The following is a 24,914-nucleotide window of genomic DNA, read 5'->3' as shown; positions in this document are numbered from 1 at the left end:
GTGTTTAATTAGCTCTCATTCAAGCAACAATGCAGATTTCCCAGTGGGAGTGAAACTATTCGACTCTGCCACTAAAAAATAGGGGTGTTTTCAGCAAAAAACGAATAACCCTGGAATGCACACAACATACTGAATTTTGGAACAAATCGTGCATTACTTACAGCAGCAGAATACCACAGAAATGTCAGACGAAACATGAAAACACTATATATTGTATTTCAGCCTGAACCCTCTATATTGCAATTCAAGGAATTAACCCCATATGTGCATCGATTTCCCACCTTGGTATCACCCACCCCTGAAAACAAACTCTTAATACCACGCTGAAGCGTTTGGTAATAACCTAGTTTGTTATAATTAAAATGTTAATGCGAGTCTTATCATTTCTCTTGTGTGAGTACTATAATTATATACTATATAATATATTTACTCAGTATAAACAGAATATAGTAAAAATATTGTTGATGCAGTGAAGAAAACATGCTTATTTATCAGAAAAACATTTTATTAATGACGTAATAAATATCTAGAACTCGAACAATTCAGCATCTCGCTTTAGAAAAATATGGCACATACGTATGTACACATACATACATATCGATTTATAATGATCCAAAATGGTAGACATAATTGCATATTTCTAACCTTTATTATGTTCCTCTTGTGCGTACAATGAATCAGCTGAGCAATGTTCTCTATAAAAATCATACAAACCAGCACCACTCATGTATTGATTTTCGAACCCAGCTACATACAGAAAAACACACTAGACCAAAATAGAAAACCGTGTTCTTGCTGACAAAAGCATCAAGGTAGCTGCTGTGATTAAATATCTTTCCAAACTCACCTTGGAGTCTTCCCCTCGTTCAATTTTTCAAACATTTGGGATATTACGTAGAAAGTTGCTCAGTGAAGCCACGAACACTGGCAAGAAACTTTGTTAAGAAATTGATTGATGTAGAGCTAGGTAGGTAGGTAGCAAATCTAGATAGGTAGATTTGATGAATACCGCTAATCCAAGGCGCCATGGAGGAGACCCATCACACGGCTATTTTCTGGTGTTATTGTAAACTTCAAAAATAGTCAGAACATGTGCCACGAAATATATTAATGAACAAAATAACCCATAAAGTATAGTTCTCTGCATCAGATATCGCATATTGCTGGCATCTCATTTTACAAGAGACTTGTGTGGCATACACAGAAAATAACACATGGTAATTTTGTATTTTGTATTGTGATGCCTCGTTTGTACAGGATATCCTAACATGAACAGCGAATTGCACTGAATACTGAGGGGCGTTCAATAAGTAATGCCCCTGACCAATTTCCCATAGCAGGAGATTAATGAAACTTGGCACAGTTATTAGTCTTTCTCTACATAGGAATCACCCAGAGTTATGCATCTGTCATCACTACTCCCTCCTGGTCCCAGAAGACTGTGAGCATGACCTTACCACCGGATGACTGCACCCTTGCCTTGTTTGAAGGTGGTGAATCCAAGTACTTCCACTATATTGACTAGGCTTTGGTCTCTGGGTCATAGTGATGGATCCAATTTTCATTCTGTGTAATCGGTCTTTTGAAAAACTTTGACTAATCTTCTTAGCACATCTCCAAATTCATCCTCGAGCACTCGACGCGTTCTTGCTTCTGGAATGGTGTGAGCAACCAGGGAATCCATCTGGCAGACACCTTATGCATATGCAAATGGTCATGAATGATGGTTTCTACAGACCCTGTACTAATCTGTACTAATTTGGCGAACAGTAATGCGTCGATCTTCGAAAATGGCTCCTTCAACTTGACGGACAGATGCCTTATAAATGGCAGAAGAGGGACGACCAGGTCTGGGAGCTGTTTCCGCAGACTTCCGGCCATGTTTGAATTCACGATGCCATTTCAAATACAAACACGGATCACTGCGTGACACTCAACTGGCTCCATTTTATACCTGACTCAGTTCAAACACATGTAAATCAGAAACAATTAGTTCGGAGCTGTTTTTTGCAACATAGCCCATACAGATGTAAATCATTACACATGCAAAATTTCATCTGGATTTTACAACTAGAAGTCGGTCAAAGGCATTACTTATTGAACGCCCCTTGTATGTTGGAGCAAGGGTAACATTATCAAGTATACTATTCTCAAGGAAGACTTAGTAATTGCATCACACAGCCACAAAATAAATAATAAATCAGTGTTGGTGTTTTTGTGTTCTCATACAGTATCTTGCAAATGTAGGTAATATGTTCTTATAGGCTTTTGTAGTCTAGTATGTTATTATGTTATGTTGTTAGCCTTGAAGTTGGTTACTTCAAAATTATTCCAGTAACCATGTGTGTAGAGTGTGTTTAGGTTGTTTGCAAAACCCAAAAAACCCGTGCTGCATTTTTCACGCAGTTTTCCACATTTTTTATGCCAACGTTGAAGGTTGTTTATGGCATAGTTCGTTAGCAAAGTGACAAATATTTATGTCGATCATGTAATAAAACTGTCAACACTGAAAGAAAATCTCTAATCGACTGATCATTCAAGAGTTGAACTGTTGCACAATTTTCGTGTTGCCACTGAATGATTACGACTGTATGGCGCAGGGTAGTGTGAGCTGGTGATCTTGATGATGGTGACATCAGGAAGACGAAGCATAGAATACAATCATAGTTGTCCATGGGCGTTGGCCAAACGGCCAAGCCCAGAGAGCAAACAAGTGAACTCAGTTATATGTGTGTGTCCCTAGTATATAGTAACATGTTTTTATAAGATAAGTCACGTGATCTACTGCAGAATATGTATAAATTACCTGCCTCTAATACTCAAAAACTGTTGCCCATATATGCTCCTTTAGGCTAAGTTAAAGTTTTCAAACATAGTATGTCAACACAAAATCCTAATATCACCACCACAATAAAAAACGGGACGTGTACACATGCAAACTTTAGTGAGGAAACATGCATTTATACTTCATTGTTGACTGTATGAATAAATTAACAAGTTGTTTGTTTCAGTATAGTATTCGATCCAAATTGCTATTCATGTGAGAGTAACCTGTACCAAAAATGCATAAATATGCAAGAAATAAAACTACTATGTATTATATGTGAATGTCACACAGAAGCTTGTTACAACATGTTAGAACGTGATTAATGAGGTAATATTGTCGAAAACCAGAACTATGAATTTGGCTTTTAATACACATTCACGTTATTTGATATTTCATAAACTTCACCCACAACTGTATACATTGTACACAACAAATTTGTTTCTCGAGGTACATTATTTATCCATCAAAGATTATATAAATGTAGTACAGGAGAGTAATGATTGCTATGCCATGCCTCATAATGTGATACATGAGAGGATAATGAATACGTTACCAATTTATAATCATTATTACTGGCAGTTAATACAGCCTGCTTACATTTATGTCTACAAGAAAGTGATTGACGGTACTTGGTTGTTGTTTTAATATATTTGAGGTTTCATTTTATCCGTCGATGCACAAAGTCTGTCACGAATTCATTTCAGAAACGTCATTCTTTATATTGGTGTGATATATCAGGCGATAATAGATTACATACTGGTTGCCTGTAGAGAAATATATAAGAAACTGTACGTCTAGCCTATATTGAGGGGGACGGGTATCGACTGGCATCTGATGTATACAAATATAAGTGATTTTTTAAACTGGAAAAAAAGACGTAAGAAAAGTCGATTTTAATTTAATTTAATTTTAAATTATAAAAAAACAAAACAAATGGTGAATATTAGTTGCTCTTTCAAATTTCACCAACGTCTTACCCTTACTTTAAAGACAATGGTAGAATAAATCAAGAAAACTGAATTCAAATTCTGAGCGGTGTGTACTGGCACAGTTGGCGGCATGGCCTAGTTAGAACTTGTTGCGCACCAATCGTATAATACCAGCCTATATACCCCCCCCCCATACACAAGCACTAGGCGTGCAGTTTATTATAGTTCCTGGGCTCCTTATGGTGCAACGGCATATATGTAAAATATATGCATATATTATGTTAATATTTGGTACGAGGCATGCACCGATCACTACTGCTACATAATACACTTTTTCAAGCACACTATGCCCTGCCCGCTCGTATGTAGACACATGATCAACAACATTGTTTTATGATAGATGTATGTATTTTCATATTCATATGCTATAATTTTAAAATTATGTTTATTTGGAATCTAGAATAAAACGATTATAGGGAATACTCTTCGCCATTATAATTGGCGATATGGTTGTATTATTCGTTTGCAAACCTCGCTTGTTTTCATCGTTTCCGCATAAATAACAGGCGCATATGCGAACACATAAACACCAAACACGCAAAATCGCAATTACGACATTTACGGCTTTGTCGATGTAAGTAAAGGCACTTCCCGTTACGTCATAACGTCTGTGTAATATCAGGAAATCAGATCAGGTTTTACTTTAATTTGAAGTAACTTCAAATAATATTGTTGACTGGGAAAATTCATTTACACGTCCGTCATCTATAACCCGTATAACACGTGTATGACGGTCGCCATCTCGGTGCAACATAGCTTGATTTTACGTGAGGTGCCTATTTTATTCAATAATCTTTATTCAATATTACTGTCAAACTAGTTAAAATGAAATTTAAAAAGCATAGTATATAAAACTCGTTGTAACGCGAAAACAATTATTAATTTTATGTTATGGATATGACACTAATACGCATGCGCACATGCGATCACATACGACTCATCATTAACCACGTCACGTCAAGCTTTTGACAGATTAACCTAAATAATGGTCATAGATTCACGGTCAGATCTCTGTAATGTTAAGGGCTAAACCCGACCAGTTCCGTTCCGACACAAGGGTCGTTAATAAACCCATGGTGACCTTATTTATCAGATGATATCAGATAATATCAGATAATATTAAACAAACTATTCACATCAGTGGAGTATCAAGGTAATTTTTTGGTCGTTGATACACAGGTCAATTACTACAATTAGAATGTACTTGGTAGACAACGTTTCAACCCATGAAGAAGGTCGCGTTCCTTACAGCGTAAAGTTATACACAATGTAAATTTAAGTAATCAATGGATGAGATGAAGTAGCAATAAATTAATTTCCAATATTTAACATTGTAATGTTTTCCGGCTCGCTGTATTTCCCAAAATAGAATGACACGTTGTACATAAATGTAAGAATGAAAACTTTAATAGTCAAATGCACAGCTAGACGTGTGATGGCAAATAGGTTATCTTCATGAATAACACAGATGATAGCTGGTCATTACATGGTCGATGAATATTCAATTGTGTCCTGCGAAGTTGATATTGGCTTGTAAATGTCGTATTGGTCATGTGCATCTTATTACGAGTATTAACTTATACTAGCGTAACATCCGGGACATTGCGGTTAGCAGACGACAATAATATGGCTGACGCAAATTACATTTCGTCGGCTCCAGCTTTTGACATTTATTTATTTAGCCCTGGAAAGCTTGTTTCAGCTGTGACAGTAAGAAGACATTTGTTTGTTTGTTGGACGGAAAAGCTCTTTGTATAATACAAAATCACATTTAAATTCATCGAAAAAATTTTAAAAAAATCGTGACGTGATGGAGCTGTAATTTTTTTGTATAAGTTCGTGCCTATTCAATTGATTAAAGTTTTAGTTGACAATGCGAAAATCGTATTACGAATGTGTGTTGGCAAGGATTATGTGGGATATGCGGATTTCTGATATGGGTAAAGTAAAAAAACGTAAACTTGTTGCGATATAATCAACTAACCGTCTATTTTTAGCCATTCATTAACTTTCCATTCTGGAATGATTTCCAAAAACAGAATTGTCAGTGAACGAGTATTTTAACAGCCATGCATTGTTTTGATGTTTTTTACACCTATGCATATTAGTTGAGAAATAACATCTATACAGCCATGAAATTAAGATTGTTTAGGTCGGAAACAACATTATTAGTATCGTTCGAAAGACCAGCATTTACACGTTCTCGTTATTGGTAGCGATTGTAGTGATGACCCGTTATTAGACAGATTCAAAACAAATAAATCTGAAAATTATTCAAATTGAGTGTATGTTGCAATATGGTGTAGGTTCCACACATATTGCACACCCAATAAACCTGTACACACTATTCCTAGATAAGACGTTTGTTTATGTAATAGCTCAATTGAAGAGATCTCGTAACATGAAAACATTTCCCGTGGATAGAAGAATGAGAAATAAAGAAATTCAAACAACTTCTCTGCTAAGATAGCCCCTCTCATGTTTGAAATATTTGAAGTCAAGTGACTGCTACTTTTTCATAAAAATAAATACTGAAATTATTTCTCACACAATTTCAATATAGTGGCAAACCGAGTGACTAAACCATTTTTTGTTTACATTTTAATCACCACCAACCTGCATTGATACATGTAGCTAACTTTATCTGGAACTGTTGATAACATTCAATATCACAAATACACTGTAATTTTGAGCAGATTTGTTTCTACACATTGTAATAATTATTAAAAAACTCTTGTAATTGTGTTCACTTTTTTTGTATATGTTTTCTTTGGAGCATGTATCACCAATATATCACCAGTGCTTGAATGCTTTGCCAACTGAACACGAGATACCTGAATATACAACAATTGGATGTCGAAATGATCGCTTTTTTACCAAACATGACAAAAATATTCATGAAAATTAGAGAATTAAAGATATCATCATAAAATGAACAAATCTAAAAACTATCCTCCTATGGTACATATATGTATAATATAGAAGTAATCAGATACTTCAACAAAAAGTCGAAAATTTCATTTTTTACCAAAAATTCATCCAAATTAGAGAATTGAAGATATCATCACGAAATGAACAAATCTAGATGCATGCACACCAAGTATCAAGTCGAAAAAGTTGACGCGGACGACAATGACGGGCGATGACGCATAATATTATTTGCTACGACCGATATAATGAGGTTAGTGTGACTACTGTGTATTAGTGTGCAATTAATTTTAATATAAAAATAAAACGTGAAAGTTTATATATTTTTTTTTTAGTTTGCCCTCACATCGCCTTACAATCCATTGATCGAGGACAACACGTCACATCTCCCTCAGTTCTATGTGGTGCGAACTACTGTAATTAATTTGTGTAATCCTTTGCGATTATCTGAAACTTGCACAGACTCCTGTGAAATTGTGCGAGTCTAGCTATAACGTCATTAATCATTTGTGTTGACGAATGATTATGTGACTTTTTTAATACCCCTTTGAACTGTAATAACCATAATCTCTCGTCTTGGTAGATGATCATGTGAAAGTTGACTTCGTAGTCGCGCTAGATGTTCCGAGATCAGCGTCTCATTATACCTGTGTGTTGTTTGACGCTCACATTGAATGTTCTTACATATTATTTAGGATGTATACAAGTAAACTATGGTTTGGTGGAATGCCACTATATTGACGCTAGTAGAATGGAAACAATAACACAATTTTAATTGGATAATATAATCTTCATTTTTTCATTAAAATAAATAAAAAAGAAAGTTTCATTTAGATATTTCCTGCGAGTTGCATTTTTACCAGGATGAAAAGAGGAAATGCCCCTTGTATGTCATTGTCATCTAAAATTGTGATAATGTACACGCAATATTGATGTAAGTGTATTATATAATATCACAGTACATTCCGTCTTGATCTACAGCATCAATGTTTACTAGTATATGACGTACGTTCTCCCTTTTTGCCATTCATCAAATGTCTGAGCTTTAACTACTATACCTAACCGCTCAGTATTGTTCTAGACTAATGTCATTATATTGACGAAATGACTGACCTTAGATCTCTCACGATAGTCAATTATGGTATATTGTATAAATTATAATTATATAAACTATAAATTATAGTTGAGGGAATATTTTTGACAAATGTTAACGTAAAAGCTAGCATCGCTGGCTAACCACTAGCATGTGTAATGTATTCGATACCATGCAAATGTCAATTTTCCAGATTCTATTATGATGTATATAACTTTCAACAGACTACGTTGTGATGAGTTATATTCAATTTCACATTTGGAAATTAAACATGGGTATGGTTTCCACACATTTATTGATTAATCAATATTATATTGGGCATCTATATATATACGTGTAAGCTGTAATTCTGAAATATATTAGGGAGTATCTTTTTAAACCCAATAAATGATGAGATTTCAGAAATAAGCACACTGTCAAATATGTAATGCCCTTAGAAACGAGTTATGGCAGACGTGTTCATGATTTGTTCTTTATATGTGACATTATGGAGAACGATAAGACCGTGCATTTTCGCATGACGGTAATAGCTACATACATAAATCGCGACATGTGTAAATTTCCAATTCTCTTAACATCTGTTCTTGGATTATACCATTATTGTAAGGGGTGTCGAATAGCCATGTTTTTGTTAATGCACCTAATAGTGTTATAATTCTGAAAACAGAACTACCTCATGCGTTATATAATGATTTCCATTTGGATTTTGGGTTTAATTTGTGTAAACTAGCATTCTAATACATTTTAACGGGTCAGAATTTACATGCCATGTGGTGCGTGTTCTAGATTTCGTATACAAATCCTAAGTACTATATTTTGATGAACTAGCGGTAATACCGATCATACACTAATTCCGACGTCACGTGTTTGATTCGAACGCAATGCTGCAATAATCGCGCACCTTCCACACGTGGAGTGTTCTCGCAAAATGAGCAATATATTAAAATTTTTCGCTATAATAAGTAAACTAGTGCCCGATATAAGATCTTGCCCAGCCAATCAGATGGCTAGATTCAGAGTAACTATGCTATAATTAGTACTATTTGTTTTGAATAAGACTCATGCGTGTGTTCATTTATGTTGAAGCGCCCTCACAGACATCACGCTAGTAGTCGAACAAGACTTATCTCAGCTGATATCATATATTAAAAATGCTCTGATGTACAATAATCTAAAATGGATCATTTATGAAAAAATACAATGATACACCAACTATATCTGTCTGATCTTTGACAGCAAACGTGGCGTTCAGGCTTCAGTTCAATACATAATGTGGAAAGGATATAACGGGCGCAAAAACAACTCTTAAATGACTGGCACATATATATTCTCACTATAGTTGTGCTGATTATAAAACAAATATTTGTAGCTTGCTGGTTGCATTTAGTTGAAGCGCCTGGATAACTCTCCTGAGATGTAAAATTTGATAACGATGTGAATTCAGTCACTATTGTTGTAAAAGTTGCATATTCAAATATTGGTAGACACATAACTCACTATAGCTGCATAATGATCAATATATGAATATTCATGATATTACAAAAGCGAAAGGAAAAGTAATTGATAGAGTTCCTCACAGTTTGTTAATAAATAAACTTAGCATACTTAACTTGACTGGCATCGCAAGGTTCAAGGTAACTGATTATGACTGGTTCGCTTAAAATGACATTAATTTTTAAGACTGTGAACATAGAAGGCATTACGACATTTTTTAGTTTTGGTAGTTCCAGTTATCATTCAAATTTAAATTGTATCATTTCTAACTCGGCAGAGTACAACCCCCCCCCCCCCCGTGACATTCATTTAGTAATTTCTGACGATGATCTTAGTCATAACATGTTAGGAGAAAATGCATGCAGCGCCCTCTTTTGGAAGGTTCTCCGTTTTGTACGTTGTACTCTGAAATTATATAACGAACTTCTGGCTTGTAACTGAAATGCTTACGAGTAAGATCTGTGCCAAAGAAGCAACTCAAAGACCAATTAAGCAGCTACATAGGATGATATAAACATGTATATGACTTTATATGCAGTTGTTTATCTGTTCAATGAACACCTTATGCAACAGTGTGTGACAATATAAATGACATACTGATTGCTATTATACTTATACCATGAATATTAGACGGCAAAATTCGAGACTTCTGTGTGATCTCCTACATGTATGCGACGTTTTGCCTGGAGAAGGCGTTGACTGACTCCACACATACGCATAAGTTCAACTCGTAAAACAAGTGTTATTTTATTATGCACACATCAAAAAGTCTACACAATAACCAATTAGTATTGTTCATAGAAAATTAACATACAAATTAAAAAATGTTTCTACCACTGTGCCTTGGACCACTATGTCTCCCGGAGAGAGTAGACCACTTTATTATTCTACCACTGTGCCTTGGACCACTATGTCTCCCGGAGAGAGTAGACCACTTTATTATTCTACCACTGTGCCTTGGACCACTATGTCTCCCGGAGAGAGTAGACCACTTTATTATTCTAAATTCAAATCCCACGCCTGATCTCTAGAAGTGTGGTTGTTTGTTTTTATTTTTGCCACCTCTGCAAAAATAATGATCCACTGTGAGCTATTCCATTAGTGCAACGGCTAGCAATGGATTTGTGTATGGTAATACGTATTACACTGTTCACAATAAGATGTAATACTACCGTTAAAATGTGACATCATTACAGGATATAATACAATCACAGTGACTAACCACTATACTAGCTAGATAAATGTCAAACAATAAAACAGTTTTATTTTTGTTATTATAACTATAGCAAAACAAATAGAACTCGCAAATGCTGATACTACAGATGATCAAATCTTAATTTGAGATTAAAATAATTGGAAAAGGATTACGTACGCGGTTAAATATAACTGAATTAACTTTTAGTATTTTCGGGTTAGTTATTCATAATATGAGATACTTTGCCTCATTTTTTTGGTGGGTCGCGTTCAATGTGGGTACCATGCATACAACGCGAAATTCGAACGCGTGTTGAATGGTGAACACGTGACCCTAGAAAACACACTAATAACATCGAACGGAAATGAATGTAAGTAAACCAAGTATTGAATTGATGTATTTGAAATATATTTACAATCCATTCATCTCGAGAGTTTATGGATGAGCGGTATTTACTACTTTAAAGAAGGTGTTTCAAAAATTGATATAATACATTTTTGCTTTAAAATGCATTTTCTATATGTTTGACATGTGTTTTGGGGGTTTGATTAGGTAAGGGTAGCCTCAAACAATTGACAATGCGTGTTTCGTTCAACAGTAGATAGACTGTGCTTCTAGGACGGCTGTACCAAAATACAGGCGGTAACGAGAACGTAAAAAATGAGGAAAATGCAGAAAGAGATGCGATCTAACACACGTGCAATAAATCGCCATTCTTCATCAACGTCCTGTTGGAAGAAAAATAAATATGATATAAAGTTAGTTTTAATATATAACACTCAATTGTATCCTATTGTATATACATTCCCTGTGGTAATATGAATAGACAGTTAACTTACCTCGGCTTTTTGACTAGATTCCAGTATTTTTATGTCCCTTTCATCGCCATCGTTCTCGTTAGTGTTGAGAGTCACGTCGTACTTTCTAGCGCGAGGCTTGGTTAAACAAATTATGCGAGGTAGTACGCTCATGCAGACTGACCGCAGGCATTCGGGAATAGGGTGTGTACGGGTATTGCGGTGAAAGAGGTTATACACTAAGACAGTCTCTGCTAGAATGAGAAGATCCGCTATAGTGGAAAAGAGTAGAAATCCTCCCAGTGCTGTTGCCTCGGATACAACAGTTGCAAGGTGAAACTGTAAAACCACTGATATGATTAGAACTCCAATAATAATATCTATCTTTTGCCGACAGTCAGGAGGAAGGCCGAACACCAGTATCAACGCCAGGGTGATCAAAACAGCAGGCGTAACAAGAATGGCTGAATAGAAAGATGTTACCCTCTGTATGGTCAAAGTGAACGTGACATCGACATAGGTCTCATTGCAGCATGCATATTTTTTAGCATGTCTTTCAATTGACTCCCCGAGCACTTTCCAATCTGTATGCTCTTTATAATAAGTCATGAGCTTATCGCCGTTGCTACGTAAGTCCAAGTACGATTCGTCATAAGACCACGATCCAAGCTTGTAAGAACACGTGTGCTTATCGTTGGGAAAGTACCAGGTACTTTTGCCACACGCTGCAAAAGCCTTGTACGTAGGCACCCAATACACTTTGCCAGATGGCATTATCAAAGGATATTTAACAGGGTGCTCCTCCATCATTTCACTGCAAATTCAATAAATAAAGTTTAATACGGAATGTCCGCCGTGACCGCATTTACCATTTAATTTACTGGCGCACTTTTAAGGAAGTTATATTTCGGGAGATAAAAACATTTTAATGTCAATATTCATGAGCGAAATATATACTATATATTGCCATTCCAGTAAATCTTGTGTTCCATTATGTACGTTACACAAAATTATTATTGAAAACAATACCCACCTATCAAATAGTGCTAAGTCAGGACGCCATATTTCATCGGGATGAATGTGTAACGAATCCACATTATAGCTAGAGTTCCATGAAAGTCGATGATCTACCCATTCCTACAAATTATACAAACAACAAACACGTGCTGTAACTTACAATTTCGTCGTATCCGGTTTAAGGTTATTCGTCTCAGTTTCGCAGGAGCATTGAGAACGTTTTAATTTGTTGTACCCTTGATTATTTCATTATAAATTATTGGCAATAATAACGAGTATGTTGCGCAGTTAATACAAGTCTCTATTAAGTTAACATTTTTGAAACGAATAATAATCTGTCCTTTGGAAAAACTTTTGTTTCGTAAAAACTCTAACTACCGTACAGACATTTACCCAAAATATAGGCAATACCATTTCCAGCAAATATTGGGATTTTCAATTGTTTTGCAAAGACATTCAGTAAGTTACAGAGGATATACAGTGGGGAAAAAATAAAATTCAATAATAATAATTGTCATTCACCATAACCACAACCGCCAACAACAATCACCCACTATGACCACTACTACAATCACTAACCAAGACCACTACTACAATCATTAACCATGACCACTACTGCAATAATTAACCATGACCACTATTACAATCACTAACCATGACCACTACTACAATCACTAACCATTGACCACCACTACAATCACTAACCATGACCACTACTACAATCACTAACCATTGACCACCACTACAATCACTAACCATGACCACTACTACAATCACTAACCATGACCACCACTACAATTACTAACCATTACCACTACAATCACTAACCATGACCACCACTACAATCACTAACCATGACCACTACTACAATCACTATCCATGACCACTACTACAATCACTAACCATGACCACTACTACAATCACTAACCATTGACCACCACTACAATTCCTAACCATGACCACTACTACAATCACTAACCATGACCACTACTACAATTATTAACCATGATCATTACTACAATCACTAACCATTGACCACTACTACAATCACAAACCATGACCACTACTACCATCATTAGCCATGACCACTACTACAATCAATGACCATGACCACTACTACCATCATTAACCATGACCACTACTACAATCATTAACCATGAATATTAATACAATCACTAACCATGACCACTACTACAATCACTAACCATGACCACAACTACAATTACTAATCATTACCACTACAATCACTAACCATGACCACTACTACAATTCCTAACCATTGACCACTACTACAATCACTAACCATGACCACCACCACAATCACTAACCATGACCACTACTACAATTATTAACAATGACCACTACTACAATCATTAACCATTGACCACTACTACAATCACTAACCATGACCACCACTACAATCACTAACCATGACCACTACTACAATCACTATCCATGGCCACTACTACAATCACTAACCATGACCACTACTACAATCACTAACCATTGACCACCACTACAATCACTAACCATGACCACTACTACAATCACTAACCATGACCACCACTACAATCACTAACCATGACCACTACTACAATCATTAACCATGAATATTACTACAATCACTAACCATGACCACTATTACAATCACTAACCATGACCACCACTACAATTACTAACCATTACCACTACAATCACTAACCATGACCACCACTACAATCACTAACCATGACCACTACTACAATCACTATCCATGACCACTACTACAATCACTAACCATGACCACTACTACAATCACTAACCATTGACCATCACTACAATCACTAACCATGACCACTACTACAATCACTAACCATGACCACCACTACAATCACTAACCATGACCACTACTACAATTATTAACCATGACCATTACTACAATCACTAACCATTGACCACTACTACAATCACTAACCATGACCACTACTACAATCACTAACCATGACCACCACTACAATCACTAACCATGACCACTACTACAATCATTAACCATGAATATTACTACAATCACTAACCATGACCACTACTACAATCACTAAGCATGACCACCACTACAATTACTAACCATTACCACTACAATCACTAACCATGACCACCACTACAATCACTAACCATGACCACCACTACAATCACTAACCATGACCACTACTACAATCATTAACCATGAATATTACTACAATCACTAACCATGACCACTACTACAATCACTAACCATGACCGCCACTACAATTACTAACCATTACCACTACAATCACTAACCATGACCACCACTACAATCACTAACCATGACCACTACTACAATCACTATCCATGACCACTACTACAATCACTAACCATGACCACTACTACAATCACTAACCATTGACCATCACTACAATCACTAACCATGACCACTACTACAATCACTAACCATGACCACCACTACAATCAATAACCATGACCACTACTACAATTATTAACCATGACCATTACTACAATCACTAACCATTGACCACTACTACAATCACTAACCATGACCACTACTACAATCACTAACCATGACCACCACTACAATCACTAACCATGACCACTACTACAATCATTAACCATGAATATTACTACAATCACTAACCATGACCACTACTACAATCACTAACCATGACCACCACTACAATTACTAACCATTACCACTACAATCACTAACCATGACCACCACTACAATCACTAACCATGACCACCACTACAATCACTAACCATGACCACTACTACAATCATTAACCATGAATATTACTACAATCACTAACCATGACCACTACTACAATCACTATCCATGACCACTACTACTAATCATTGTATAAACATCAAGAAACAATGTAATATCTATTCTAGTTATACTTAACACATCGGCATAAAAACTAGCATCGCTGCGGCACGTGACCCAAAATAAGATTTTTTCCCGGTTCCGAGATGTTTTAAAAAATGTCTGGTCACGTGCTGTTTGTATGTTTGTTTGTTTGTTTTATAACAAATAATGGCCACAGCAAGAAAAAATATTATGGGTGGATAGGATCTACAATATGACATATATGAAGTTCCCACTTACTATCATCATCCATATCTGTGTTTCCAGTAATCCGCTGTGGATATCCTATAAACGAAATTAATACAACATAATTTTAGTCATTCAACAATCCATCATGTGCTTATCTTTAGTTATTCCATGATATTTACACGTTCTCGTGCATGGATATTTATAAATATTATTTGTGATATTAATTCATTGTTTGGATTCAGGGATATAATGATAGTTTATTTATTATTTAGTTTATTATCTATTTCAAATCAAACCATACGTCCTATGTAAAATGTGTTGTTCTGGCGACCTCACATTTATAGAAAGTAAACTGTTTCAATAAATGGACTAATACACACGTGAACATTACTCACCATATTAACAATAGACTGGAGAGCAATATTGACGGACACATTGATAGCCATCTTCTTCTGATGTTCGGGGTGTATACGTACTGGTGCCACGTGTTTATGATATTTGTGAAATAACTTGGTAAATAGTTTGCTCTGTGTCTCCATCTCTTTCTGTTCCGCTTCCGAACTTCCGTAGATACCTATGTAATTGTTCAAATATTTGAGACTTTAAATATGATTTATTTAATATTTTCATAAAAATAAATATACGAGAACAAAAGACAGTTCCTTATTTGCTGTTCATACTTACAATACTGTAATATACATATACAAGTTTTCATATTATATGGAGTCACTCATTTATTAAATAATTACCCAGGTATAAACTCAAGACGTCGTGAACCCTTTTAGACGACTTTAATTGTTCACCCATTATCATCAACGTATACAATATAATTTGTAGCTGGGGTGATGAAAAGAGATAGAATTGTCACAACAATCTTGTGTAACAATCAATGATTGGTATTTTGGTTACCTAGCCTCCTTTAAAAAAAATGATATAACATCTCGTACAAATTATTATCGCCAAGGTATGTCTGAATTGAATACTGACGGAGCAGTAACAATCATAAAATTATTATAACGTACAGATATATTAATATCACTAACAGCATGGTTTCTTAGTGTTATTAAAGAATATTTCAAAGAAATGTTAAGGTGTTTTCCCGACAAGGTAATGTGCCTGAAAAGAGTCCAAATTAATCAGCATTTACATGCATTTGATTATCTTGATCAGTCGATTTTTTACGCTCGAATTCCAGCAATTTCGAAAGCATTCCAATGACGAAAATCGTACCTAAATTCATATGTTCGATGAGGGCACCTTTGTTGTTGCAAGGCGGTTACAGTGTATAACGCGACTGGGCCTATTGTATTTGACATGCGTTTTTTTTTCTCATCCCACATGCGGTAAATTATATTGGGCAATTAATATCAAATCCCTTACGCGAGTTCAATATTGACCATCTTGACTGGTAAGATAACTGTAACATGAGCCCCCCAGGGAATGCGGGTATCCCAAAACAGTATTGTTCCATTCGACATATGGTCCAGTACCGTCTGGGTGTGTCAAGAAAAGAATGGCACTGCAAGTGTACTCTGATTGATGTGCATACGTATGACCAGTGTCATAATGTGTAGGATATGAGAGTGGATCGGTATACTGTTTTTGTTTGACTTTAACTTCGGCGTACATGCCTATGCAAAATCACGATATGACGGCACCTGTTTTGTGTACGTACTCGTATCACGTATGGAGCTTGTTCTTAATACAATACAAAACACTTTAATTTGCCCAAGGCTGGTCATCAACAAAAGTATGGATGTGACTTCTACGGTGGTTGCACACACAGTGTGTGTACAACGGCAGCCTTGCATTAAGGTAGCAGACTGTTCATAACTCAGTTTCCACGTCCGCGCTTTTACAACTTTTTAATGGGCTCTATTTTTATTAGTTATTATTCGACACTCAGTTGAAATCCACTGATTTGGTGTCAACATAGACAAATTAGGTAGCTGAAGAAACCCGTTAACCTTCGTACTTGAAAACACGTACAGCAGTCTTGCAAATCACACCGCTTTTTTCAATGAGAGGTGGGGTGCAGTTGTCCTAGCACGTTTTAATGACATCTTGACATTGTGAAGGACTTCACTGTTTGACCTTCTGGGGACTTCAATTGTGTATATATTTAATGCGACGTCTGCTCACCTTTCTAATTAATAGGTTCAAAGCGGTTAATGTTTTTGACTGACTGGTATCATGAACACTACACTAATCACTAACCATGGCAACCACTATAACTATTAATCATGACCAGCAGTTCAATCACTAACCATTACCACCGCTAATCATAACCACCAATACAATGGCTAACCATGGCAATCACTACAATCACTAATCATGACCACAACCACAAACACTTAGTAAAAGAGAATTACTGGTGTAGAAAGTAGGTGTTATTACAAATATATGTGCCCTGTGTTTACCATAAGTAAAAATAGCCTGTCCCCAATTATAGCATAATATCTAAACAACTCGAACAAAATAAATCTAAAACGATCGTTGTTGGTGCATGTGGTGGCATGTGGTACACATAGTTGCTTGGATGACGGGAACCATGTCTGTCGGAGGGGGGGGGGGTCGAAACTGTTTGCGGCCCTTTCACTCCCATTGGTCATCGTTTAAACATGTATGTACCACCATAAGTCGTAAATGTTGTCAATTCCCGAGAATCTGTGTGTACGTCTAATTGGAAGCAGCCGCGTTTTAAGTCTAGTGTAGAAAAATATTTCGGTTGAGCTAAACCCAGTGAATCTAGACAATCAGTTATTAGTGGTAATGGATAGACGTTTTCTTTAGTTGCAACATTTAATTTACTATATTCAACGCAGAAACGATACGTGTGGTCCGGTTTTTCGACCAAAATTACCGTGATGGAGCACTCAGAATGGGGCGCTGGTTCGATGATATCATGTGTCCACATTTCGTTTATTTGTCGTGTCATTTCTTTGCGTTTTTGTGGCGTTACTGTATATGGTCGACTGCTAATCGGTTTAGGTTTGCTATCTTTTAGCTCGATTTTGTGGTTCGTAATGTTACAATGTCCCATTTCTCCTGCAAATATATCACTATTATCATTTAACAATTGATTCAACTCTAATTCTTCTTGTCTATTTAAATCTGTGTCTGAAATGTTATGCTCTATGTCGAGTTTCTTTCTTGTAATGTTCTGAATTTTTGTATGGTTTTTATTTCTGTCAAGTGTATGTATGTATGTATGTATTTGTGTGTGCTCGTCAATACATTAGAATCGTCCGAGATTTGCACCTCGTTTGACATATACTTCCCTATCGTACGGGTTTAATATTTTAATTGATACTTTATTATCTATTACTATACATTACAAAGTCATGTGACCGGAATAATCCCAAATCTTGATAATTTATGACCCCTTTTAACCTAGCATACCGTTAGGGTAAGGCGCTCGTAATTTGGCTAATATTATAGTTTCTGATGTCACTGGAATGAGAGTTTTGTTAGCTGCACGTAATTCTGATTTCTTTTTCAACAATAATTTGTATGGCGCGCAATAAATTATAGCGTCATGTTTTCTTAAAAAGACCGAGCCAATAATTATATTTATCTTCGTATCATTTATTATATGAAAGAGATTATTACTGTTGGGATGTAAACAAGACCTTTTAAATGAACCAATACACCATTAATCGACTTAGCCGTGTTGTGTCTGAATTTTTCAGAAATCACTGATAAGTGGGCCCCCGTATCCAATAAGGCTGTAGTTTCAATGTTATATAATTATCAAGTAAAATATTTGTTGATAAAACATTTATAATGGTATTTAATTTCGATGGAGTTTTTTTGTAAATTTGACCCCTCACAAACTCCATATTTACTTGATTACTCAGGCATGTTTTAGTTTGTTCTTGTTTGTATCGTTTATAGGCTTAGAATATACACCTTTTTTATTTGTTTTGATTCATTGTTACTTTAAAGATGCTAAAAACCTACTTTGTATTATATTCCGTTTACTTGATAAAGTATTGTCATGGTAGTCAAAAGTTATACGCATTTTAACATGTTTCACTACTGTATTCACCTTACTTTAACACTGAACCCTATGACTAAGAAACACACTTTCAATAATTACAAGCCATTTTAAATAGGTATTACGTCACTGGTCAGTTTGATAGCATTTCAACAAATCACTGCCATGGCGGAGGATTGTCTTTACTTCTATAATCATGTTATAAATGAGATTACTATGATCCATGGAATTAGAAATCTCCTAAGTAATAAGTGTGTACGATTTTGTCTGCTGTCATACTTCCTGTAATTTAGTTTTAGACAGACTGTGTAGTCAATTTTGTATCATCAAGAAATAAATGTATCCTGATGTTGTTAATTCATGCGTGATTCACTGAATGACGGTAATGCACGATCTGACAAATCAGTATCCGCCGCAGGGAAAGCGCTGTTTGTTCATGACGCTTGCAACTCTTTTGTCAAGTAATGTCAACGGGTATGTTACAAATACATGCAATATTAAATATCATTAAATTTACTTATCATACTATGAGAAATGTATGAACATATATATTAGCGAGAACACAGCGCATCAAATGAACAAACTGTACTACCCATAACATTTCATGGTGACAACAGTGGCATACAAATACTTCAAATCAGAACTTACCACTCGCCAGATAAACCAGCAAACCGCAAGTAATGACAGAAAACTTCAAACACGTCATAACGGCAATTTAAATGTTGTCGGAGTCTGTTCTTTACTTCAAAACAGACGAGCAAACTCCTTGTTCAAGGTGAACATTGCGACGAACATGACGCGAGACAGTGGTTGCAAGGGTACCACACCAACGTTTGTTATTATAATAGGTATTGACCAGGGGTCACTAGAATGCAAATACGTATGCCAAGCAATGTGATTGCGTTTAAATACATACCCAAGTTTGTAGTAAAATGTGAAGGAACTCGCAGGATTGACGTGGATTGCAGTTACTAGGCATTATCATAGGCGCATATGTTAAGTGTACACGCTTATATGACTCTGGGATAAGACATCCAATGTTTTACAGTTGCATTATAATTATAATTAAAGAACAATTTATGCATGACACTGTTTATGCTTGCATGTGTTGTCAAAGTAATATACGTGACAGTTTTATGAACAATAATATATATAAATCGTTTGCCAGATTGACCAGATTATGTAACGCAATGTATAGTTCAACAAATATTAGAGGTAAAACTGTTTATATTTTCGTTTCAATTGAACTTTTGGAAACTTAGGAAGACATGCTCGCTCATCGATGTTTTCATTACATTAACTCTGGATTTCATATGTATAGTGTTATAATAAGAAGTTTACAAAAACGCTTATTGTAACCACCACTCTTTGGGAAAAAGTTTGGCTGTATTGGGTAGACTCTATCTAAAACAAGTATTTAAAATCAAGAACAGTTTTCGTGTTTTTTTGTATTGTATTAGTAGTTTAAATGATATTGTTCATATGAAACTACTGGGTTGTTATTAACAAACGCTGCAGTTATAAACTACTTATGATCAAATATGTTGTTTTTTGTATTTTTCTGTTAGAATGACTCGTCTCGAGTAGAAAGTATTGTTTTTGTATATGCCCTCTCGTGGGTAAAATGGTCTGCCCCTGATCAATGCTTATTATCGAAACAACTTCAGTGAAATGAGTTTGAAACAAACCGTTTTTCATGCATGTGGAGGCATGTACATAAAGGTGCTTGGATGACTGGATCAATCCTTCTCAGGGGGTCGAAAACATGGATGTGTTTAGAAAAAACTCTTACATAGGCAACAATAGACTTGCCATTCATAAAATAGAAACGTGACCTGCTGACAATAATGGCCACCAAACCAAGAGTAACACCGTTACAGTGTTTTTGAAAGCTGGGTGATTTTGTTACATATTAATAACTATCACACATGGTGACATTGGAAAATACGTCTTATTTCTGTTATTTCACGTTTTAACGAAAGGCAGGGGAATGTAGAAAGTGCTTCTTTGGTAAAATTTGGGTTAACCCTGTACACGTTCATTCGTGATAGGAAAATTCTGTTTGTTCACGACGTTTGCAACACACTTGTCAAGTAACTTCAACTTGTATGCATATAATATTAAATATCATTAATAACCATACTAAATATGAGAAATGTACGTACGGATTGTATTAACATATATAAAAAGCGAGAACACAGGGCACCCAATGTACAAACTGTCCTCAAAACATTTCACGGTGACGGCAGTAGCATACAAATACTTCAAATCAGAACTTACCACTCGCAAGATAAGCCAGCAAACCGCAAGTAATAACATAAAACTTCAAACACGTCATGACTGCAATTTAAATGTTGTCAGAGTCTGATTATCAGCAAACTACTTGTTCAAGGTGTACGTGCCGAGCAGCATTCGTAACGCGAGACAGTGGCAAGGATAACACACCTATGTTTGTTATTGCAATAGGTATTGCCCAGGGGTCGCAATAATGCCAATACGTCATGTGACTGAATACGTACCCATATATGGTTTATGAGCCTTTCGTATCACGTATAGATACATATGACACAACCAAGGTATTAGCACAGTGTACAATAAAAGAAAGTAAAACTTTTGAAAATACATAATTTCTCCTTCTCTGGGTGTCATTGGCAAGAATGTTAATATGAGTGATTTACGAAAAAAAATTTGTCAATTGCTATTTCAATCCTAAAAATCCTTTGGAATATTTCCCTGCACTGAAAAAAATATTGTTGGGACAGCTTCTTTAGACTAATCGAATACATCTACAACGTGGTTTAATGTGAGTAGCATAGATCACCACACATCGGACACCATCCATTATGGTATGCGAGTCGTATGTTTTATACATCATGCTACGCCTGATCAGTCCGAGTAACAATTAAGAAAGTACAGGCAAATTGCGAACATATAAACACGTATACACAAGATATCAGTAGGCCATAGTCATCGACCCCAAAAAATCGACTCCAATCTGTGAATTCTATATATATATGACAAGTTTCTATATTTCATTCTTATTTAATTGGGAACTTAGCTCTGAATTACTCTTATCATCCAACACTAAGTATTTTCACAAAATCGTTGTTTCAAGGAAGTTTGAAACATGACTCGTGTGGGGGATGAGTTTAATCAAATCTTGCTAACAGAAACCATTTTAATGTCCACTAAGGTCATCATGACTAGACATCGGTACACACTAGTATTGGATAGAGAAACTGAACCTTTGCAGCTGCTTTGTATTTTATATTGCCAAACGCGATTTGAAAATCGTATTTATTAAATTATGACGTCAAAATAATATTGGACCAACAGTATGAGCAATATGACAAGCCCATAATTAACAAAGTCATTCATTCTTTATTGCCATATTTCACCAAATTGCCGAAAACACTCCAAAGTGATTAACATCTTAACAGGTTAGCATGCCTTATAGGTGACATAAATGATGATGCCCTTGAGAAATACACAATACATAAAATAAAGACCTATGTTTAAACTCTACGTCTCCAGTCGGAGGTGATTTGTGTCGCTATTTTATAGTTGTTAATTCATTCCTGTTTTGACTAAAATATAGGATTGAAAACACTGGTGATGAAAATGTTTAACTCTAGCACAAAATTCAAAAGTTCTATGCCATCATCATAGCGTGAGAACAAACATGTTACGAGCGACGCGCTGATATACTTCAATAAACAAGCAGGAAAGGGACAACTAAGAACATCAATTGAAAAGATCGTTAATTACTAAACTAGAGAGAAGACCCAGCAAATTAATGGAGAGTTTAGTTGAACTATTGTTATTACTATCGTTATTTGAGAGTGTATGTTCGAGTTGACTTTGATAGTATGTATTATATGGTAGAATGATATCATCTCTTTCACAAGTCGCTTGGTTCTCTACAGGACCTCGGCGGCCGTCTGTGTAACGAGAAGCTGTGATTAGTTCTGTTCATATAATATGATGGCCAAAAACACGATGGTATCAGTGTACAAACACTGCTGTTGGTCTACATTTATGTTTTAAGAAAGAAATTTCGATCACTGTTTTCAGGGTCAACAAACATTGGTATAACATTGTTGCATTGCCAAAATATACAAAGATTTAAGTCTCAAAATTGCAAACATTTAGCATCGCCTTCTCAATGTGTGGGTGAAATACTGAAATAATGGTTGTTACGAGACAATTATTTATTCATACCAAATTCAAACAAAATCCACTTAGCATGGCTAGTAAATGAGTGATTCCAACCATCTAGGAAATAACATCAATCATTCAACTATTCATCGAACACAAACGAGGGCTTCGCGTTTAACACGTCTTAAAAGCCGTTTAAAGTCACGGCACCACTGAAGTGTACACATAAAGCGTTCTTTATTTATGCTGTTGTTAGAAGACAGGATATGAGACGCCTTGTTATCTCCGGAAGAATGTAATAACTTCATGTCTCACAAACCTGAATGCGCTCAGAGCTATTGGCTGACTATTTTGCCCAGTGTGCAAGACGATATAATATAATATAATAGATCTAGGACACATTTACATGTAATGTTATATGTTTTATTATGAATTTGCTGGGGCTATGTTTTTACAACACATTCAACCCATCTAGTGATGGATTAGTTATGTATACGTCCGCTATTGGGGAAGTTGTGTTGTGATTCTTGGTTCAAATCTACCTGTACAATGGGGACAATGTTAATATAATTTGATTTGATATCATATTCATATTTGAGCATTGCCCAAATTAGGTTTTAAATACTGTCTAATATATAATAGATGCACAACAACACACAACATATGGATTCGAATGCAATATAACATTGCGCTCACCGCCAGTACCAATCCAAATGCACTGCTCCCTCGGCTGGTTCGACACTTATTGGATATATCTCCATTACTGCTATGAATGTGCAAGGCCGACTCCATGACGATATGAACAACATATTATGTTCAAAACCCATTGTTATTTCACATGATACAATAACACCACCATACAGTATTATTTGTTTTGTTTTTGATAAACATTATTTATTCGGAATGAAAAGAATACCTCAAACACACACAAAAACTACCAACGGGATGCTGTCAATACATAGATAGTTGATCCTTGCAGTTCAATCTGGATCTACTCTCCCATCAAATTGACCTATCGGGGTCATTCATCTGGAATCACTATCTCTGGTCACTAAGGTCATCCATAAACAAAACTGTCTAATGACAGGCGTATACTCAAATCAGCCTATATACAACCATCATAAGCACTGTATTACCGCTATTTGCTCTGGACACTTACACTGCAGCTGCTCCGTTGAGAATAGTCCAACAGAAGGACTTTGAAACAATTTAATCCAGATATACTACAATTGGTTTGGCATGCTATGCACAGATACACTGATATCACTACAATTGGTTGGGCATGCTATACACAGATACACTGATATCACTACAAGGAACCAGTACCAGCATAGCTTTCCCAGGTT

General features: G+C 35.8%; 1 protein-coding gene across 2 annotated transcripts; it reads right to left on the bottom strand.

The window, feature by feature from the left end:
* Positions 1-10,569: 10,569 nt before the first annotated feature.
* Positions 10,570-21,874, bottom strand: LOC100373015 (neuronal acetylcholine receptor subunit alpha-6-like). 2 transcript variants are annotated; one of them, XM_078007735.1, is made up of 6 exons: positions 21,691-21,874; positions 15,806-15,984; positions 15,462-15,506; positions 12,357-12,460; positions 11,366-12,137; positions 10,570-11,254 (listed from the first exon to the last, which is right to left on the bottom strand). In XM_078007735.1, the coding sequence occupies exons 1-6, from the start codon at positions 21,746-21,748 to the stop codon at positions 11,141-11,143; spliced, it is 1,272 nt and encodes a 423-aa protein (XP_077863861.1). In that variant the 5' UTR covers positions 21,749-21,874; the 3' UTR covers positions 10,570-11,140. The 2 variants fall into 2 exon arrangements, with proteins under 2 accessions (XP_077863861.1, XP_085364430.1); XM_085508304.1 differs by lacking the exon at positions 21,691-21,874 and adding an exon at positions 20,059-20,230.
* Positions 21,875-24,914: the final 3,040 nt, after the last annotated feature.

Source organism: Saccoglossus kowalevskii, chromosome 2, assembly GCF_978046115.1.
Source record: "Saccoglossus kowalevskii chromosome 2, keSacKowa6.1, whole genome shotgun sequence".
Lineage (NCBI taxonomy): Eukaryota > Metazoa > Hemichordata > Enteropneusta > Harrimaniidae > Saccoglossus > Saccoglossus kowalevskii.
Note: the sequence above shows the minus strand (reverse complement) of the source record. Positions and strands in the feature narration are given on the sequence as shown.

Bases quoted from the DNA above. Each gene is read 5' to 3' on its own strand.
- LOC100373015 (XM_078007735.1), bottom strand. From the start codon at position 21,748: ATGACGTGTTTGAAGTTTTATGTTATTACTTGCGGTTTGCTGGCTTAT. The intron at 15,507-15,805 runs GTGAGTAATGTT...TTTCGTTTATAG, and splicing joins TCCAGTCTATTGTTAATATG to GATATCCACAGCGGATTACT. The intron at 11,255-11,365 runs GTAAGTTAACTG...TTCTTCCAACAG, and splicing joins AATCTAGTCAAAAAGCCGAG to GACGTTGATGAAGAATGGCG.